General features: G+C 52.5%; 1 protein-coding gene across 1 annotated transcript in view; it reads left to right on the forward strand.

Moving 5' to 3' along the window:
- Positions 1-3,549: 3,549 nt before the first annotated feature.
- Positions 3,550-19,112, forward strand: part of LOC131562155 (hydrocephalus-inducing protein-like) — a 30,854-nt gene continuing 15,291 nt past the window's right edge. The window contains exons 1-9 of the mRNA XM_058811723.1: positions 3,550-3,579; positions 5,370-5,504; positions 6,944-7,143; positions 9,793-9,917; positions 11,182-11,386; positions 12,568-12,757; positions 13,849-13,948; positions 16,449-16,617; positions 18,508-18,575. Of these exons, the coding sequence (XP_058667706.1) occupies positions 3,550-3,579; positions 5,370-5,504; positions 6,944-7,143; positions 9,793-9,917; positions 11,182-11,386; positions 12,568-12,757; positions 13,849-13,948; positions 16,449-16,617; positions 18,508-18,575 (1,222 nt within the window). The remainder of the gene's footprint in view (positions 3,580-5,369; positions 5,505-6,943; positions 7,144-9,792; positions 9,918-11,181; positions 11,387-12,567; positions 12,758-13,848; positions 13,949-16,448; positions 16,618-18,507; positions 18,576-19,112) is intronic.

A 19,112-nucleotide genomic window follows, 5' to 3' on the forward strand; every position in this document is an offset into this window, starting at 1 on the left:
CACTTAGCTACTTTCAAGTAATGTAAGATTTTTAGCACCAGAATATGCCTTGAATCTGCCATGAATTGGGTTGTGGATTTTCAGAGTTCCATTGTTGCTCCTTCCAGTTTTGTTGAGGCACTGTCGCTCACCTGCGACACCGTCCCTTGGAAATGGCGTCTGGATTGCCAAAGAAGACACCGACCCCTCGTCTTTTGTCCAGGGAAGGGCTGAAGCCTAATACTGTGAGTACCCCCTGGGGCTGTGTTAAGGCTGGCACTGCCCTGGTGTCCCTGCTCTCCCTGCCCCTGTTGTCCAGCAGTGCTGTGAAGCTGCAGAGCCCCTGCCCAGCCCTTTGTGCTGTGCTGCTGTTGCTGGGGCTGTCCTGGTGCAATAGGGAACACTGTGGGTTGCTTCAGCTGTGTCTTGCCTGGCTGTGCCAGCAGAGCCAAGTGAAACCAATGTACAGCTGAAGGCCTGAGCATGTGTTCTGTCCCTTTCCCTGTGCCACAGGAATTCCTTCTGTCAGGCTGGGCACCACTCACCGGTGCTGCTCTGACCATGCTGCCCTTGGGCACCTGGGCGTGTTGGTGGGGGGAAGCTCAAACTCTGCCCAAAGCCTTGAGAGCCACGGCTGGTCCCAGCTGGAAGAGCTTCCAAAGCAGCTGCTCTCTCCCAGCTCCTGTGTGGGCACAGATGCAGGCCTGCAGGCAGCGCTGGAGCCAGGGCTGCAAAGGTCCCTTGCTGTCTGCAGCTCACTTGGCTGAAGATGCCCCACTGCTGAGGCTCTGTCAAGGAGATGCCTCTGTTTTCTTCTGTGGAGGGCTCTGTCAGCCCAGACAGAGAAAACAATCAACAGGGAGAACTAAAACCTAGAGACATTGCTGTGCACCTCACTCTTGGTACAGTGTTCCTTTCTTGCATCTCTTGGACTCATCCAGCAGCGATATCTCCTTGCTGTGAGTTCTGAGCGTTGTGCAGGGATGGAGTTCAGGCAGTTCTGAGAGCTCCTCCCCATTCTCTGGAAAGGTCACTGCCTCAATCCAATGAAACGTAAGAGGAAACAAATGCCCAAAGAGCAGAAATCCCCAACCATGTCCCATCCAGTCATGGAGAAGCCAATGGGACAGAGCCATATGGCTGGAGTATGTGTGTTCCACTCTGTATTATTAATTCACTGATGCTAAGTATTTCAGCTGGAAACTCCCAGGGCTTCCAGGAATGTCCTAGTGGCTGTGATCACAAGTTATTCACCAGTGCCACTTGTTCAAGAAAAGCCTTTCTGAACAAGCACAACTCTGAGGCTCTAGCTGGTTTACTTTTGCCTTTCAGCTGCTTCCCTCTAAGTTCCAGAGGGAGAAGTTTCTCAGCAGGAAGAAGGAGGCCAGCACTGGGGGGAGTATTCTGCCCAGAATTGGCCCATTTCTAGACAGGAGTGAGACTCGCCCAAAGGTAGCCTTTTTCTGCTCTTTTCCTTTCTGTTTCACATGAAGTTTGAAGAGGGTGTGTGCTTGTGACAGGCTTGCCTCCAGCAAAATACCTCAGTGTCCAGGTCCTGCTGTCATTGCAAGGTGCTGGGAGTGGTGGACTGGGAGTCCTGATCTGCACTAAGCCAACACAAATACCCTCTGCTGAAGCTGCTGGGGTGTGCTGGAGTGCAGCTGCCATTGCTAAAACAATGGGAGGAAGGCTGGGGACACAGAGGCCCAAAATTGCCCTTTGCCATTCTCCTGCTGAAGGAGCCACCTCTTGCTTTGGTGTGGTCACCATCAAATGCTCAGGGTCACAGGATTCCCTGCAGAGTGGCAGCGTTGGCCTTTGAAGGCCAAGGATCTGCAGGAATTCCTTCAGATTGAACACAACAAATTGCATTACTGCTTTGGGCTGGAACAATGTGTTGGAGCCTGACAGGGTGTTAGATTTTGCAGGCTGCCAGATGTACAGGGGACTGGCCCTGGGCAGAGGGGAGTGGATGTGCTTTGTCTGGATCAGTGCCTATTCAGAGGTGTGTTTAAAGCTGCTTTTCTGGCAGGACTAGCTCGGTATAAAGCACAGTCCAAACGGGTAGGTGACTGAGGTGGGCTGTTGAGCAGGAAATTGGTAGCAAGAGACACGGAACACAATCCAGGTTAAGGATTGTCCTGGAGAGGGGCCTTGGGAACACCTCAGGAAAGGGCACAGCTAAGGGACAGTGTGCTGCAGCCACTCCCTTGAGCGGAATGTGTCTGCTGTGAAGTCACAGAGGAGACCTGCTTGTGTCTCTGCGGTGACAGCAGTGTGGCTGGAGAAGGCAGACAAAGCAGGGCAGAGTTTTCTCCAAGCAATGTCTCTGCTCCAGAAGCATTTGCTGTTGTTGTGTCATTCCAGACGTGCCTCTACAATGGCATGAAATAAGGTTGCAGTAATGACAGGAAAGCACCCATTTAAAGGCCATTGAAAAAGGAGATACCAACTCTGCTTTTACCCAAGTTGCTGAGAAAATAACTGAAACTTATCCTCATTCAGCATTCACCTCACTTGTCTTTTTATTTTCAGCTCATTTGTCTTTTTATTTTTGCCTTTTCCTCTCTTTGGAACACACTAACTTTTAAATACAATGAAAAGGAACAAAATCATCAAAGCAAAAGAAAAGTGTTTCTTAGTAAGGATTCAGCTGAGCTGGGGATGTCTCCCTCCCTGAGAGCCAAGGGCACACACACACCCTCTGAGAAAATAGCAATCTTTGTATCCCCTTTGTACCCGGCTGGGGCGGTCCCTGTGCCCTTTGCCATTGGATGGGTACTCAGGAGCTTCCATTCTCTACTGAGCACCAACTTTTCTGTCCGCTCCCTTCTCGTCCTCCTTCCTTTTGGTCAGGTCTTCAACCCTGTCCCTCTATTTGTGACACTCAACAAACCAACCTGAACAAATCCAAACCACAAATAACACACAGAACCAACAAATTCCATTCTTTTGCTTAATAACCTTTTGGCTTCAGCCAAATGTCACCTCATCTCTCACACCTACTCTGGTCCTGTGCTCTTCTTACTGAAGTCTAAGTTCTAGAGCAAAAAAGATATTTGCAGTTGTGTGGGCCTCGGTTTCCCTGTCTCAGAGTAAAAGACATCCCAAATCCTTTCCCATGGAGTCTCCTGTAAATTCATGGGTTTTACTTACTCCATGAGTGCTCAGTCAGTGCCCCAGAGCTCTGTGACCGCATGGGCACAGGGCTGTGTTTTAGGAACGTGCTGCCTGGCATTCTGGAGAAAGAAACCTGGAGAAATCCATGCCGAAAGAGCAGCTTGGCTTGAGCCTGCTCTGTGTGGCCCAGCAGCTGTGGATGAGCTCAGAGCAGAGGTGGGGGAGCCACTGTTTGCCCAGTGCGGGCTGGGCAGACGTGCTCCCTCAGAGTCTGTACTTCACTGGGGATCAGTGGAAGATTCTCCTGCATGAACCTTCCTCACAGCAGCTGAAGCTCTCCCTGCTCTCTCTCCTCTCCAGCTGCCGTCAGCTGCCCCGAAACAGAGCTGGTTTGGGGTTTCCCCACCAGAGCTGGTATTTCAGAACTTCGTCGCTCGGCAGGTGTCGGAAATGGTGCTGTCTCTCATGAATAAGGACAAGGTAAGTGCTGGCACGCAGAGCTTTAACGCTGTGCTGGAAGAGGAGAGTGCTCTCATTCCCTCAGTGTACAGCAAAGCAAGTTATCTGCTGCAGCACATGCAGAAGAAAATGTCTCAGCACCTTCTTCTGCAAGATGGTGGAAATTTTGCTGTGCTGGGAATTGTCCCCAGATTTTGGCCAGGCGTTGATGGTATCTATCCCAAAGGAGTTTCCTTCTCTTGAAAGCTCTGGATTGACAGGAATGTTGAGGGCTGTACAGTTCTTACCTGCTCTCATGCTTTGCCTTGGGTCTATAGCACATCCTGTGTGTCCTTGGTTAATCTTGGCTCCTGGTAGGAATCTCTGCCTCTCTCAGCCAGTTTGGCTCCTTTGTGCAGCTCACAGGCAAAGCTCAGGGGCTGAGTCTTCTGCACTTTATGCTGGAATCACTTCTCATTAATGGCATTGGCCCTGCAGGAACCGTGTTCTGCAAGAGCCCTGCAATCAGAGTGATGGAGCAGAAGCAGTGAGAGGCCTTTAGGTGCCACTTGAGGCTCCTGCTCAGCTTCATCCAGCTCTGCTCAGCTTTTCCAGAAGCAATACGGTGCTCTGCTTTCCCTTTGCAGAAGCACAGCACATCCAAAGCCATGTGCTCCTGGAGGTTTCCACCTTCACCTGAAGAAATTGGCATTGTTTTGCAGTTTGCCAAGAGAGCTGAGAGGGAAAAAGCTTAAAAATGTCAATTGTGTTCCACTGTAAAGAGGAAAACTTGAGACCATTTGAATTTCAGTCAGGGAAACATTTTCTCAAGTGAGGCTTGTGCCAAGAGTGGGCTGGCGGGAGGAGAGAGGAGGGAGTCCAAATCACCTGGTTTAGATTTTTGGAGAGCATTTTGGTGCTCAGGGGTTGATGAGATCAGTGTGCTAGAAAATGCATGTGTGCTGTGTCTGTGTACCCCAGAGGGCCGAACCTGGCCTGCTGGCTGCAGGCAGGAATGCCCAGCAGCCCAGCTTGCCTGCACAGGCAGCAGGAAGCCCTGGAGAGCCAAGATTGGCTTTTCATACTGGAACCACACTGTCAGTCAGTGCTGGTCCTGTTTCTCCAGGCAGAAAATGCCTCTGAAGCCCCACGGTCAATAGACACCGCCTGTCTGTGTTTCTGTCACTTTTGGCAAGCTGGTTGCTCTCATGGTTTTATGATTCTTGCTTGCTGCTTTACTGCCCATTTAAATTCTCTTTGCCATCTCCTTGTTTTAGGGATTGTCTTGCTGTGTTCATTCCTTCTTTTGCTTTTCAGGTTTGCTTTTATTCCCAATAAGACCACAGTGTTTGGTCTCCTGTCTTGCTGCTCTGCCTGCCTGACTGTATCCCCAGAAGGTCCCTACCTAAATCTGATCTGCTAGAAGGGAATTTCTTCCTTCCCCCACAGAAATGGGCTGGTTTGCTTTTAGGTAGCACATTCCCCCTCTGGAACATGACCACTTCATGGCTGTGTGCAGGCAGAAGCCAGCAGGTTTTTTGGCCTTGTTGAACATGCAGGTGACTTGGTTCAGGTGCTGTGTCTCCATCCTGCTGGTGCTGACCTGCTCGGCCCTTCCTTCCCAGCAGGCGCTGCCCTACTGGCCCTGGCCAAAATGCTGGAGCCAGAGAGAAGGGATTCAAGTTCAGCCTTGTGAATGATGTGCCTGTGCCTGCTCAGCTGGAAGTGCTTTGGAAAAGGGGCAGGGGAGGGATGTTTGCAGGGCATGGACAGGTCTCCTCTCGTCCTGTTTCCACAAGTGGCAAAATCATAATTTCATGTCTTTGCTGCAGTTTCTTCACGTGGTGAAGGTCTCCATGGAGAGCTCACCTTACTTCCAGCTGGTGAGCTCCAGCGATGCGTACCGTGCCGTGCCGCCGGGCGCCTCTGCCCCTGTGCGCATCCGCTTCACCCCCAGCAAGAACAAGGTGAGGCTGGAGGAGCCAAAGCACACAATGATCTCCACAGCCATTGTTTTCCCTGCACTCTGGCTCCAGCCCATTGCATGCTGTGAGCTGGGCTCCAGGCGTGGGCAGGCAGCCTGCAGCCAGTCACACCTTGGCACTGCTGGCAGGCACTGCAGCCAGGCCTGACAGGCTCTGCTTGCCCTCCCTGCACACTGCTGAGCATTGCCAAGGGAAGATGCACGGGAAACAGGATGAAAATGACAGAGGGCTGTTGATAGATGTTGGGCCATCTCTAGGTCCAGTGGAATGGGTTTCATTCTGATGGAAAACACCAGAGGAACAAAGAGGTCAGAGAGCTTTCCTCCTTCCTGGACTGCCAACAGCTTCTCTGCCTGCCCCTGGGCTGGAGCACAGCTGGTGCTTTTTCACCCCCTCTGTTGTGCAGCCTGTCAGCTGTGCTGTCCCAGAGCACAAGTGAGCATGGCACAGCTGCAGGGCCAGGGCAGAGGATGTGCTGTGCCCGTGAGCCCAGCCTGGCACAGGCACACTGGGCCCTGGGTGCCCTTGGTCAGCAGGAGGTTGCTGAGCTGCAGGGCACTTGGACACCTGCCTGAAGGAGCTGGTGTAGGGCAGGTACAAGCTGCAGGCAGAGCTGTGAGCCCAGAGCCCGTGGCAGTGACACTGCTGGGGCTCTGTCTTCATGCCTGTCCCTGTGCTTGCTCTGTCAGCTGGCACCCATTCCGTGCCAAAGGTGCTTTTGTGGGGAGGTTTGCACAGCAGTGCTGAGGCCCTGGCAAGTCTGATCTCAGTGCAGGGATCTGGAGGGTTCATGTTCTGATCTGGAGGCTTGTTCATACAGAAGGGTTGAGGGCATGGCATGGAAGGGAGGAAGCCTTGCAGGGAAACAAAGAGAGGCCCTTTCCAACAGCATCCTGCTACCTCTTAGCACCGTTCTTCTCCTGACTTGGTTGGACAGGCAAAGTTAGAGGGGAGTTGTGAGCCAACTGATGTTTCTGCACCAGGCCAGAGGTGCAGGATGTCTTTGGGTGCAGCTGTTTTCTCCTCTTCCTTTTGCTGCTAAGAGTTAGTTGAACACTTTGTCCTATTCTCAGACAGTGGGAATATAGAAGCCTAAAGAGCAATGCCCTGTGTTCCCCAGCTCCATGTTGCTTAGAAGGGGCTTAGGAATTCTTTAACATCATTAAAGTTTAGAGTAGAAATGATGGTGGCCTAGGGCTGTTATCTGTATGAGCCAAGTGACACAAGAGCTGAATGCCACTGAGACGGATTTTGCAAAGTGCGCAGGTGCCTTTAAAACGTGACATAGCAGTAGAACTTAGTGTTCATGTGAGGGTGCAATAGGTAAATGGATGCCCTTGAAGGGGTATAGGAAATGGTTTTTCTTCTGCCATGGGGATGGCACTAAATGTCCTGTGCTGAGCCAGTTTCTTTTCCTGCAGGATTATTGCCACGAGCTGGTGTGCCTCACTGCAAGGGAAAGGATCGTTGTGCCAATTCGGGCCATTGGTGCCCGAGCTGTGCTGGACTTCCCTGCCCAGCTGGACTTCTCCAAGTGTCCAGTCAAGGTCAGCACCCAGCAGACTCTGCTGGTGCGCAATGTCGGTGCCCGGGCAGCTCGGTACCAGCTGAGCACCCAGAGGTGAGGCAGCTCATCTGGCCCTGTGCAAACACCTTTGGGTGAGAGCGGAGTTGGGAAAGAGCTACAGAAGGAACCAAGCATCGGATCTGCTGCCCTGCAGCCTGGCTGGAAGTGAGCAGGATGGAAGGCATCTGCCCTTGCTTTCAGTGGCCTTGGAGCTTTCTGTGTCCCAGATTTCCTGGAGGCTGCTGGAACATGTTGGGAGCTGGCTTGCACCCTGCTGAGCACAAGCAGCTTCTGAAATGCTTCCTCAGCACTGTCAGCCAAAGAGAGCCATTCTCTGGGAGGCCACAGGCACGTGGCTTTGCAGTGGTCCTGGAGGGGACCTCTGGAAATCATCTGAGCAAAGACACTGCTCAAAGCAAGAGCAGTGTCTGGGGGTTGCAAGGTGCCATTGGGAGACATGGACCTGTAAGGCATCTTGTAAGATGCCTTACAAGAAAACAAACATGTCAATGGACCTAGTTATAAAAGCAGAAGAAAACAACCTTTTAAAACCCCCTCCATACCTTATCTTTTCTGCCTGTCAGGTGCAGTAGTGATTCATTGAGAGGATGGATCTAACAGGATGAGAAGTGTCTTAAGGAGCAGCTGACAATTAACAGAGAAAAGCCCAAAATTTAGCTTTCCAGGCCCATCTCTTGACAGCGATTTTAATTTGGTTCTTACAGTGTCAGGGATGTCTCCTTCACAGCTCTTCTAGCTGTGGGCTCAGGGAACAGTTTAGTGGTGTTGGCCGAAATTCAGAGGAGTTAAGTTTAGCTGTGGAGCTTGTGTCTTTGGGTCTTGGGGAGCCAGGTGTGTGTGAGAGATGACTGCTAGAGCAGGGACAGAGGAGTCTGGTGGGTAGAGCCCAGGGATGGAGGCGATGCGGGGGCTGATTTGCACTCAGTTTTTCAGTCCTGACAGCTGAGTCCTGAACTTGGCTGGATCCTCTTCTCCTGATAATTTGAAAAGAAGAAGACACCTTCTTTCTCAGGCAAGCCCTGAAGTCATCCCTGGAATGTTATTCCCATCCTGCCACCTGAAGGCAGGAGCATGTAAGATGGGGCAGGAGTGGGAAGGGAATGGAATGGAAGGCAGTGCTGAAGCCTGGCCAGGGATTCCCCTAACTGGCAGCTTCTCTATTGCGGTGAAATTTCTGGCCAAAGACTAAGAACAGAATGCTGTGCCTTGCCCCCAGCAGGCCCTGATCTCCCCAGCCCCAGCAGAGCTGCAGCAGTGCTGGCATCAGCCCCGGGGCAGATGCAGGAGCACGAGCACTGATCTGGCTCTGGGGCTGCTGGGGCCTTGTCTTTCCTCCCCTCCCTCCAAAGTCTCACGTCCAGCACATGAACATTGCTGGCCCAAGGCTTCTCCATCAGCCAGCAGTGATGTTCTCACCAGTGGCAATGGGAACAGGTCAGCCCATAATTACAGCAAGAGGTCCTGAATGAGCAGAACCTGAAGCGAGTTCATCAGCTGTTACTACTGACATGAACAAAGTTCAGCTTGCCAAATGTTCTCTTTGTTTTTGTGTGTGATGCATTCATCAGCAAAGTCCCCAGAACACATTTGATGTGACAGATTGACCAGCAACAAAGCACCAAGGCCAGGAACTTTTGTTTCCTCACTGGGGCTGTAGAAGGGCACAAAGCCCAGCAGCTGCTGGGCAGAAGCACATTTCCCCTGAGCTGTCCCTGAGCATCAAAGCACAGAGTCTTGTGTTTGTCAGGCAAGAGCTGTTTACCTGGTGACTAAATCCTGATTGCTCCTGTTAAATCCAAAGTGCACCAACTCATCTGCATCATTATTTCCAACACATTGCACAGAGTTTCTCTGCTGGGCCAAGCAAACAGTTACCAGCCTGCATGACAGCCCAGAGTCCCAGACTGCATTGCTGGCAAACACACAGAAACCTCCGGTTCTGCTTCCTTGATGTGCTCCTGCTCATGGTGCTTCATTTAGCTGGGATTGGACCCTTCAGACTGTAAATGGCATCGTCCTTTTGGGTTTCCATGTCACTGTATTGCTCTAGTCTGCATTTGCACTCTTTCAGAGTTTTGATTACTCCTCTTCTTAGAGCAGCTTTCATTGAAATGCCTTTAAAAGTTGCCCTTTTTAGGCTAAATCACGATGATTTCAAGGTAAAATAAACCAAAGAAGCACACTGCAAATTCAACAGGAACTATTCCTTGGTCTTCAGGGAAAAGTTCCTTCTCCCTGTCTGATTCCTAGGCTGTAATCTCCCAGGACAGGGAGTGCCCTACCATTTGCATCTCTTGAGATGGGATTTGTAGGCAGCAGGAAAAGAGAAATTCCTGAGGCAGTCAGTGTCAAGTTGTGCATGCAAATAGCTCTGAACCCTCTCTGTGCTTTTCACAAACCATTCTCTGATGGGATTGCTGGCAGTGGGAGCCTTGAGGCTCATTGCAGAGAGCTGGATGCAGAGAATGGGGAGCTGAGGCCCTGTTACCCCCAGGATCTTGTGAGGGCTGGATCTTGTCAGCAGTGGCTCAGTGGCTGTTTGTGATCCTGTCTGTTCTGTCTCTTGTGCTGCCTGTGCTTGGTTTGCTCCCTGCTTGGCCAAGGGAGCTGCAGGGAGCTGCAGTGCAGCAGGAATCTCATGGCCAGGCGTCCCCAGGCCTGACCCCTCTCTCTGTGTTGCAGTCCTTTCTCCGTGGTGCCGGCCACAGGAGCTCTGGGCGCTGGTGACACCGTGCAGGTGACAGTGGCATTTCACCCGCTGGCCAGCGGTGCCCATTGCGGCTCCCTGGCCGTGTGCTGCAGCTCAGGTGAGTGCTGGGCCCTGCAGGGCACAGGACAGTTCTGCACATGGCTCCCTGCTGTCCCATCCCCTGCATTGCCTCCAGAGGTGCCTCCCCTGTTCAGCCTTACCCCAAAGCAAACTGAGAACTCCTTGGTGTTTAGGGGCTTGAGAAAGGCAAAGATTTTTGACTGCTGTTTTGCTGGGACTTGCTGAGTGGAGGAAGGAGGAACTCTGATTCTCCACTACCATGTGGCTATGCCTGGGTGAAGTTTTATTTGATTCCTGGGCAGTGCTGTAGGTGAGGTCTCCATCAGACTCTCTCCAATGCAATAGATTTCTTGCACACCTCTGTCCCATATGCTGCTTCTCCACTGGCTTGTCACAGGCCCTTTTTCTGTGTGGCCCTTACACATAGATGTAGTTTCTGTCTAACAACATTTTCAGGCCTTTAAGTTCCTTTTTTGTGACAAATCAAAACAATTTTTTCCCTGTCCCCATTTCCCAGGCTGTTGAAGCTGTTGCAAACCTCTCACATCTATCTCCCATTTGATTTCTAGACTGAGGGATCCCATTCAGTCTTAATGTAGAAACTGCTCTGTACTCACTGATCTTTCCTTTGTCCCTTTCTTCTTTGATTTGCAATGCTCCAGCTTGGTTTTTCAGATCAGAACAGTATAAAATATTTAAAGACTGATGTGGCTGTGGGTTTGGACAAGGAGATGATTTTCACGGTGCTCATTCTGTAGTGGTTTGTCACATTGCAGAGCCAGGCTGGTTGTGTTTCCTCACCTGTGTCCCCTCCTGCTGTGGGCTGTCACTTCACTTGTTCCTCTGGGCCTCCTTTTGCTGCCCAGCTGCCCCCAGGCATATTTGCTGGTCAGCAAGAAGGGATCCAAGGGATCAGGAGTCTCCTGGGATGCCCAGGGAGAGCCTGGGCAAGGCAGGACTGAGCAGGGCTCCTCAGCCCTGTCACCTGAAGGACTTGGATGCAGAAATCCTGGTGATCTGAGTGGGTCACCGGAGCACATGGACCAATCTCCCTGTCCATCCTGTCCCCTTGGGGCCAAATCTCTACAAACACCCTCAGAAATAAGGTGTTTTAGGAGGTGCCCAGGACATCCTCACGCTGTACACACAGAGCTGAAGGATGTGATCAATGGGGTGGTCCACAGAAGTGCTCCTTCAGCGCAAAACTGGGACACTTTCTTCTGTGCCCTGTGCTTTGCTCTGTCCCTTGTGCTTCCATCAGCCAGTGAGCTGAGCAAAGACTCCCCTTTGCTTTGTTCCAGGTGAAGAAAGAATCCACACAAAGCTCCAGGGAGAAGCTGTAGATGTCAACGTTGGGCTGAGCCCAAATTCCGTGGAGCTTGACAAGACTTTCACCAGCATGTCAAGCCACAGAACCCTGTTCATTGAAAACAGGAGTAACATCACAGCCCACTTCCAGTGGAAGGCTTTTGCTACTGAGGAAGAAGAGAATGAAGCGAAGAGGAGGTTGGTTTGAAAGATGCATTTCAGTGAGATACAGGCCCAAGACTGAAACTAACGTGTGGCCTCAGGGGATGTTGGTGCTTTTGAATGGTTTAGGCCAAGTGAACCATGCCCGGCACTGGGGTGTGTGTCCCTGGGCTTCAGGAGCTCAGCACTCAGCATTCCAGGTCATTTATACTCCAACCAGGGATGGCATTTTGGGAAGGAAAGGTTGATTGGGATGACTGGATTTCCTCAGGTTCTAATTGGGCTCTTGTCTCTCTTCTCTTCTTTCTACATGACCTGGCAACATCCTTAAGCATTTCCTGAGTTGCCAGTCCCTCTTTCCAAAGGTGATACACCCTCTTTTTTCCCTTTAGTTCCTTCAAAATCTCCTTGCCCATGCGGGCTGGTAGTGTGTCCCTGTGCTGCTGTCAGAGAGGTTTTGTGCTCTCAGAGCAGAGAGGATTTTTTGTGAGAGAAGATAGTGCAGGATCCTTTCCCTCTCAGGACATTCTAGTGCCATGCACTGGGATGGGATCCAAAAAGCTCTGGCTCATGGAAAGGTCTCTCCAGGAGTTTGCTGTCTCCCTCCCGCACAACAAAGTTCCTTCCCCTCTCAGAGCCTCTGTTTTCATGCATATTGCATATAAAAACTTGAATGTCCCTGAAGGGATTCGGTGCCTGAATTCATCAATTTCCTGTGGAAGTGCTCTGGGATGCTCTTGTGAAAGGCAGAGTAGGGAACGGGGCAGGTCCAAACTGGAAGAAACAAAGAGTGATGCTGGTAACACGTAGCTGCAAGCCAGCTTTGTCTCCCCTTGCCAGGGAAATGCTGCAGTGGGTGCTCTGTGATCTTTCTGTGCCCCCCCGAGCAGCTCAGTGGGAAGAAAAGCCACTTGAAATGGCTGGTTGATTCTCCCTCAGCTGTGGCAGAGGCTTTGAGGCAGGAGGCTCTCTGGAGGGATGCTGGCTTTGCAAACCTCTGCTGAGCTTGCAAGGATGGAGTGAAACTCCCTGCTGGGCCAGGGAACAGCAAGTTGTCCTCTGATCCCTGTGGGACCCTCGTGGCTTGGGCTCAGCCTTTGCTGGGGAGCTGCTGCTGCTGCTCCTCAAGTGCTTTGCTCTCCTGTGCTCACACTTCTTTCTGCAAATCTGTGGCTCATGAAACCATCTGCTGGCCTTGTCTCTCCCTGGGGCTGCAGGCAGTGCTTGCTGCGGCCGCCCAAAGAGGTGTCCCAGGAAAACTTCCCAGAGGAGAAAGAAACAGAGAAGGTGAAGAGCTTTTGTGGAGATCACAGTGCCCTCCTGAGCAGCATGGACAAGGAGAAGATGGTAAAGGTGCAAGAAGACCCCATGCTATTCTCTGATGACATTTTTTTCCTTGAGCCAATGGTAAGTGATAGCTGAGAACATTCTCTTCCTCCTCCTCCTCCTCCTCCCACCCACCCTCCTCCCTACACCCACCCCTTCCCCTGCTGCGGTCACTGGGCAGATCCTCAGCTGGCTCCATGTGCTGGCAGGGAGGACATGGAGTTTCTGGTGAGGCTGCAGGGCTCGCTGCTGAAAGCATTTGTGCCCTGCAGGCTCCAGGCAGGGCTGGGAGCCTGACAAAGCCCAGCTCTGCTGCCAGGCTCGAGCTCAGGGCACTGCCTGCGTGGCCTTGCAGTGTCCCAGGGAGCAGTTCTTGTAGGCAGGGGCTCCCCTGACACGTGGGGCTCAGCAGAGGCTGTTGGAGCACTGCCAGCTCACACACTGACCTGAAGCTTGCAATTGTTCCCTAGCAAAAGGAGGCCAAATTCAGCCCAAGGTTAATGACAGAAATGCCAATCCCCTCCTGTAACCATGCCTTGCACTATTTCTGAGTGTCCCTTCCAGCGTCATCTGTGAGCCTGGACACCAGGGTGGAAGGTTAAAATGGGCCTTTGGAGTTGTCCTGCACACAGGGACAGAAAACCTTTTCCTTTTCTGGTGGTGCAAGCAAACTGCCACATGCTCCCATCAACCAGAGCCTTGATTCTGAGTACTGGCATTGTGAGAGATGATGAATGCCTGGTGTGTGCACAGTGGAACACCCTTCTCATCTTGGAGTAAACCCTAGAATAATCCCAACCTCTGCTTTCTTTCAGTAGAGGTTAAACTAATATTTTTATTTCCAAGGAAGGGGATCATGTTCTCTTCTTGGTTACAGCTATGGCCCATCTAAGGCCAAGAGCCAGCAGGGCACAGTGGCAGTTGCATCCCACTGTAGCTGACAGCAGCATGATGTGCCCAAGAGCTTGTGTCAGAGCAGCAGGAATATTGTGGAGAGTGGGAGCTGATCAGCTGAGCATTGAGAGCTGTGTTGGGCTGGGTTTGGAGTGTTTCCTTGGCTCCTTGTGTTGTTCACTCATCACTGATGCTCTAAACAAAGGCTTACAGGAGGGTGGTGAAAACAAGAATGTGAAGTTTGCAGACCAATCTTTTGCTGTCTCTTTCTGGTGTAGGAGGGAGAAATCGGGCCGAATTGTTCAGCTGAAATCAAGGTGACCTTCAAACCCCTGGAAGCGCTGGAGTATGGAAGTGTGGCTTACTGCAGCATCTCAGGTGCAGCTCCTTTGCCCTGCCTCTCTCCCCCTCAGTGAAGCCCTGGTGCCAGCCTGAGCCCACTGGGCTCCCATGGAAGTGCTGGGAAGGGTCCCTGGTCAGCAGGGCAGTGCTGGCACATCCCCCCTGGCCCTGCAGCTCCCAGGGAGTCCCCCGTGCCAGGCCAGGGCTCAGAATGCTGTGTGTGCCTGAGTGATCCCAGAACAGCCCAGGCAGTGCAGGGAGAGGTTTTCATGCCGTGGCTTTGCCAGCATTCCCTCAAAGGCCAGAGAGCTCCAGAGCAGAACAGCTTCAGTGAACAAGGACTCAGCCCCTGCAGGACCCTGGCCTCCAGGATGGCTCCATTTGCCATGGATCCATCATCAGGGAGCAGGAGCTGAGTTAGAAATGGGCTCCCTGAGCCTGGACCACCTCCCAGTGCCCAGACAGCAGCAGAGCAGAGGGGGCTGAGCCCACTGAGCCCGGGCTGTTGGTAGAGGGAGCAGCCTTGGCCAGCAGCTGCTTCTCTCCCTGTGTGGCAGTTGTCACCTTGCAGCTCTCAGTCTGTGGCAATAGAAGACAGTGCTGAGTGTCACAAGGGGAGCACCTGGGCAACAAAGTCCTGTGCTCCTGGGCCAGGGAGTTTGGCAATTGCCAAACCCTGTTGGAGCTTTGTGCCTGCACTGAATGGATTTCAAAGCTCCTCTAGGTGCAGGGGAAGGAAACCACAGAATCACAGTATGGTAAGGATGGAATGGACCTTAGAGATCATCTAGTCCCAAGGCCCCTACCATGGGCAGGAACACCTCCCCATAGAGCAGGGAGCTCCAAGCCCCATCCAGCCTGGGTTGGAACACTTGCAGGGCTGGAACCTCCACAACATCCCTGGGGAACCTGCTCCAGTGCCTCACCACCCTCACAGGGAAAATTTCTTCCCGAATATCTCACCTAAATCTCCTTTCTCTCCATTTCTACCCATACCTCCATGGCCTGTCACTACAGGAACCAGAGATGTTTTAAACTCAGCAAACTGGTGGCTCAAATTGGAAAGCAGCCCAGGGAATGGGTTAGAAATTGCAAGTCAGCCTCAGGGGATATGTCCTGAGGGAAGAGAAGGGTCCATATCTTCTCCTGCAGCATCAGGAGCTGGTTGCATCCAGCTCAGAGTTGGGGACTAGCACTGAGGCAGCCTGGAAAATCCAGTGGAGCAGAGGGAATGATTGTACTGCAATGGACATCTCTCCCCAGGCTGTGAGAGCAGGCTGCCCCTGCAGCTCAGAGGGGAAGGCCAAGGACCCTTGGTTGAACTCAGCTCTCATACTCTGAACCTTGGGAACGTTTTCGTCAACACCCCCCATGTCTATGAGGTGAGCAGCAGGGCTTGGGATGGATCCTGATGGCTCCTGAGGCAGCAGCAAACCGGGTGCAGCTGTGGACTTGCTGCCAACCTGGGCAGCTGTGAGCAGGGAATATTTGATGGACTGCTCAAATCTGGGGGGACACAAAGGTGTGTCAGTTGTTCCTGAAGCCCCAGTCCCTGCCTTTGGGCAGCCTTCCTTAGGGATCAGCTGGGAGGCTTCCTACAAAACAACTCCTTGGCCCATGAAACCAAGCCTGGGTCAAAAAGCTGCATGTTCAGAGGCTTTTGTGGCAGTGCCAGACACAAGGCACCTTTGGACTGGGCTCTGCAGAAGCAGCTGCACCAAAGTGGCTGCCTTTGAGCTTAAGCCCACTGCCAACAGCTGCCAGCCAAGTGTCTTCTGCTTATTGCTGCAATCACAGGAAATCCTTGGGAGTTCTCTCCCTTGCTGACCAGTCCCTCACAGCACTTCAACCTTGGTGCATTTCTGGCTCTAGAAAGAGAAAAGTGTTCCTGGGAATAAAGCAAAGGGTTTTTCTACCTATTTGTCTCCCCCCCAGTAGAGTCAAGCTTGCAAAAACTTCATGAGGCACTGCATCATGGCAGACACTTTCAAAATCTTGGCTGTGGATGGGAAAGACACGCTGAGATTTGTTACAAACGATGGTGCTCTCTGTACGTTTTGACGCTGATGCCTCATTCTCAATGTATTGTTTTCATGGTCTGGGAAAAGGTGAATGAGCAGATGGTGCTGTTGGAGCTGTGCTCACTGGGGCAGCAGCAGCTCTGGGGTGATTCCCTAGGCAGCTGCAATCAGCCCACGTTGCTCTCAGCGCCAGCTCTCAATGCGCTTGGTGCTGCTGGGCAGAGGGGCACTGCTCTGTGTCCATGGGATAAGCCCAGGGTGACTGCAGTTCTGTGGAGTTGCCACTGCTCTGCATGAAAACCCAAAGGCAGAAGTTGTCCTGTTGAATCTTTGGACTTCTGCCATTCAGCAGCACAAAGCATCTTCTGCCTTTTCTGGGTGTTCATTGCATCATTAGACAATAACTCACAAGAAGGGGAGATTCCACACGTATTTCCATTTTGCTCTCTTGCTGCTGCAGGTGAAACTGATGAACCAAGGAGCTATTGATGCTCCCTTCACCTGTCTCCCTTCAGCCACCAACCTGGGCTTGTGTTTCAAGTTTGCTCCCGACGAAGGCATCATTGCAGCAGGTGGGAGCCAGAGTGTGCAGATCTCCTTCAGTGCCACCGTGCTGGGGAGCTTTGAGGAGGAGTTCCAGTTCAGTGTGGCTGGATCTCCTACGCCTGCCATCCTGACCATCAAGTAAGGACCCTGGGAGCTGGGTGGGCACATCTGTAGCTGTCTCTGGGACATCCCCCACCTACCTCCTTTTGGGGTGGAGCAGAGGAGAAAGGTGTTTCCTGAGGTCTGAATCTCTGCTCTGCCGCTGGCATTGCTTTGGTGTCAGGCTGCCTCCTGCCCTGTGTGGTGGCTGGGAGCTGGAATGACTCGTCCCTGCAGGGATCTCCCTGTGCCTTGGGCCATGGCAGGCAGTGGGATGGATCAGCTTTGGGCAGCAGCTGCTCTGGGATGTCCCACCTGAACACCCAGCAAGGCCCCCAGGGCTTTGCAGATGGGCCAGCCTGGCTGATTCTGCAGCAGCAGCAGCAGTGTTTGTAAAACCTTGTGTGAATAATCCATGCCAGATGGGCAGCAGCAGCCTCAGCTCACCTCTCATGGCCATGCTGTGGGGCACAAGCTGTGCCCCCAGCTCCTGTGCCCAGAGGGCTCTGGTGCCTCCTTTGCACAGCCAGCAAAGCGCTGATGTGGGAGTCAGGAACTGTGGGCTGGTGCCATGGCAAGAGACAATCCTGGCCCAGCCACAGGGAGAAGGGCGGATCATAGGGGAGGCAGAGCTCAGTGCTCAGCACCACAGCAGCGTGAGGCCTTGTCCCTGCCAGCCTGAGCCATGTGCTGCAGGATAATGGAGTGGAAGCAGGAGAGCTGATGCTGGCTGCTCTGCAGCTTTGGAGCTGGGCTGCTGCTCTTGGGCAGCACTGGCTCAAGGCAGTGAAGAAATGAAAGCAATCTGCACCTGATGGTACCAATGAGATAAGGGAGATGGGTAAAGAAGAACAAGGAAGTTATTCCTTAGCAAGAGAAAAGTGGTGAGCAGGTCTGCCCATAGTGCAGAAACAAATCTGCTGGCTTTGTTTTTGGAGGAAAAGTGCTGCTTTTTTCATTTGGAAATCAAGAGGGAACCTTTCACCATCAAATAATTGATTCTCCTCTGTCCCTCCCCCAAAATGGCCATGGGGTGTTTGTGCATAAGCAGCTTTCTCCTTGAGCAGGGGCAGGTGTCTCTTGTTGAGATGTGCAGAGCAGAGCCAGGGGCAGTCCTGTGAGTACAATAGAGGACACAGCTGACTGGTTCTTGATTTTGAACCAAAAGGCAGAGTGGGCACTGATTGGCATCAACCATGAAATCAACTGGTGAATGTTGTGCAGCTTCAAGTGCTGATTTCAGTGGATGTTGGTGGCTTTTGGAGTGTGTCTGCTGAGTTCAAGGGCAGGTGAGGTGCTGTGCTAGATTCAGGACAGCCAAGTTTGGTTGTTGAAGCTCTTGCTCTTGGCTGTGCCAGCTGGTGCACTGCTGACAAGCTGGTCCTTTCCTCTAGGATTCATCTGTGCCCTGGGTAGAACTGTTGCTGCTCTTTTCAGAGGATGTTTGGGAATGCCATGGATTCATATCTCAGAAAGTGTCTGTAATGATTGTGTGGGTCAAACTCTCTTGAGAAAGCTCCTCCATGGGAACAGCAGTTGCAGCTCAGAAGGAGCAAAGCAGGGAAGCTGTGGCTGGAAGGGCTGCTTACAGAAGTTAGTGGGGACACCTTGATGTCCATGCCATTGCAGATGGGGAAACTGAGGCACGGAGCCATGTCTGGGTGTGTGTTCAGGGTCCTTCATGGGACCCCCAGCAACCCGGGGGCTTCTCCTGCCTGCCCTGTGCCCAGAGCCCATCAGGGGCTGTTGGCTGCTGCCCCTTGGCTGGAGCTGCCTCCTGTGCCCAGGGCCCTGTGCTGAGCACATGGGGCTGTGTTGGTTGGAAGCCCCGGGTGCCCTGAGCCCGGGTTTTGTGCCCCCGAGCCACGACAGCCGGAGCTTTGCAACGCCTTTAACCGAGCCATTGCCTGCTCTGTCCTCGGCCTGCAGGGGCAGCGTCACTGCACCGAGTTTACACTTCGACCTCGCTGAGCTCGACTTCGGGGACATCTCCTTTGGTGAGTGTTCCCTGGGCTGGGACACAGCCTCAGGGATGTGTGCCTTCCAACAGAAAAGCATCCCTCACTCCTGCTCTGCCCCAGCAGCCTCTTCAGGCTGTGAACTGCAGAGCTGCTGCTGCTGCTGCTGCCTCAGGGGGCATTTTGCCATTGTGAGATCCAGTGGAAGCAAGGAATAGAAAGGCAGAATTTTCTGGTGTCTCTGTGCTGCTTTAAAAGACAGATGTCTGCCAAGGAAGGTGGGAATCTTGCTGCAATGGAAAGATGAGCCCCTCCCTCCAAATGATTATCCCTTTGAAATGACAGGGCTCCCAGGCAAAAGTGTGGGAAAAGGAATAACAGTTCTTTGCTAGACTGTCTCAGGAGAGCACAGACAAGAAGGCAAGAACAGACATTTCCCAGTCCTGTTTTTCCCCTTTGGTGGAGTTCTGGTGACAGCAGGAGGAGCTGTGGGCTCTGGCAGGCCAGGGATCCCCCCCAGCCGGTGCGGGAAGGGAAGGGAAGGAGGAAATGCTCCTTTTGCAGAGCCCCAGAGGG

This window comes from Ammospiza caudacuta, chromosome 10 (assembly GCF_027887145.1).
Source record: "Ammospiza caudacuta isolate bAmmCau1 chromosome 10, bAmmCau1.pri, whole genome shotgun sequence".
NCBI lineage: Eukaryota > Metazoa > Chordata > Aves > Passeriformes > Passerellidae > Ammospiza > Ammospiza caudacuta.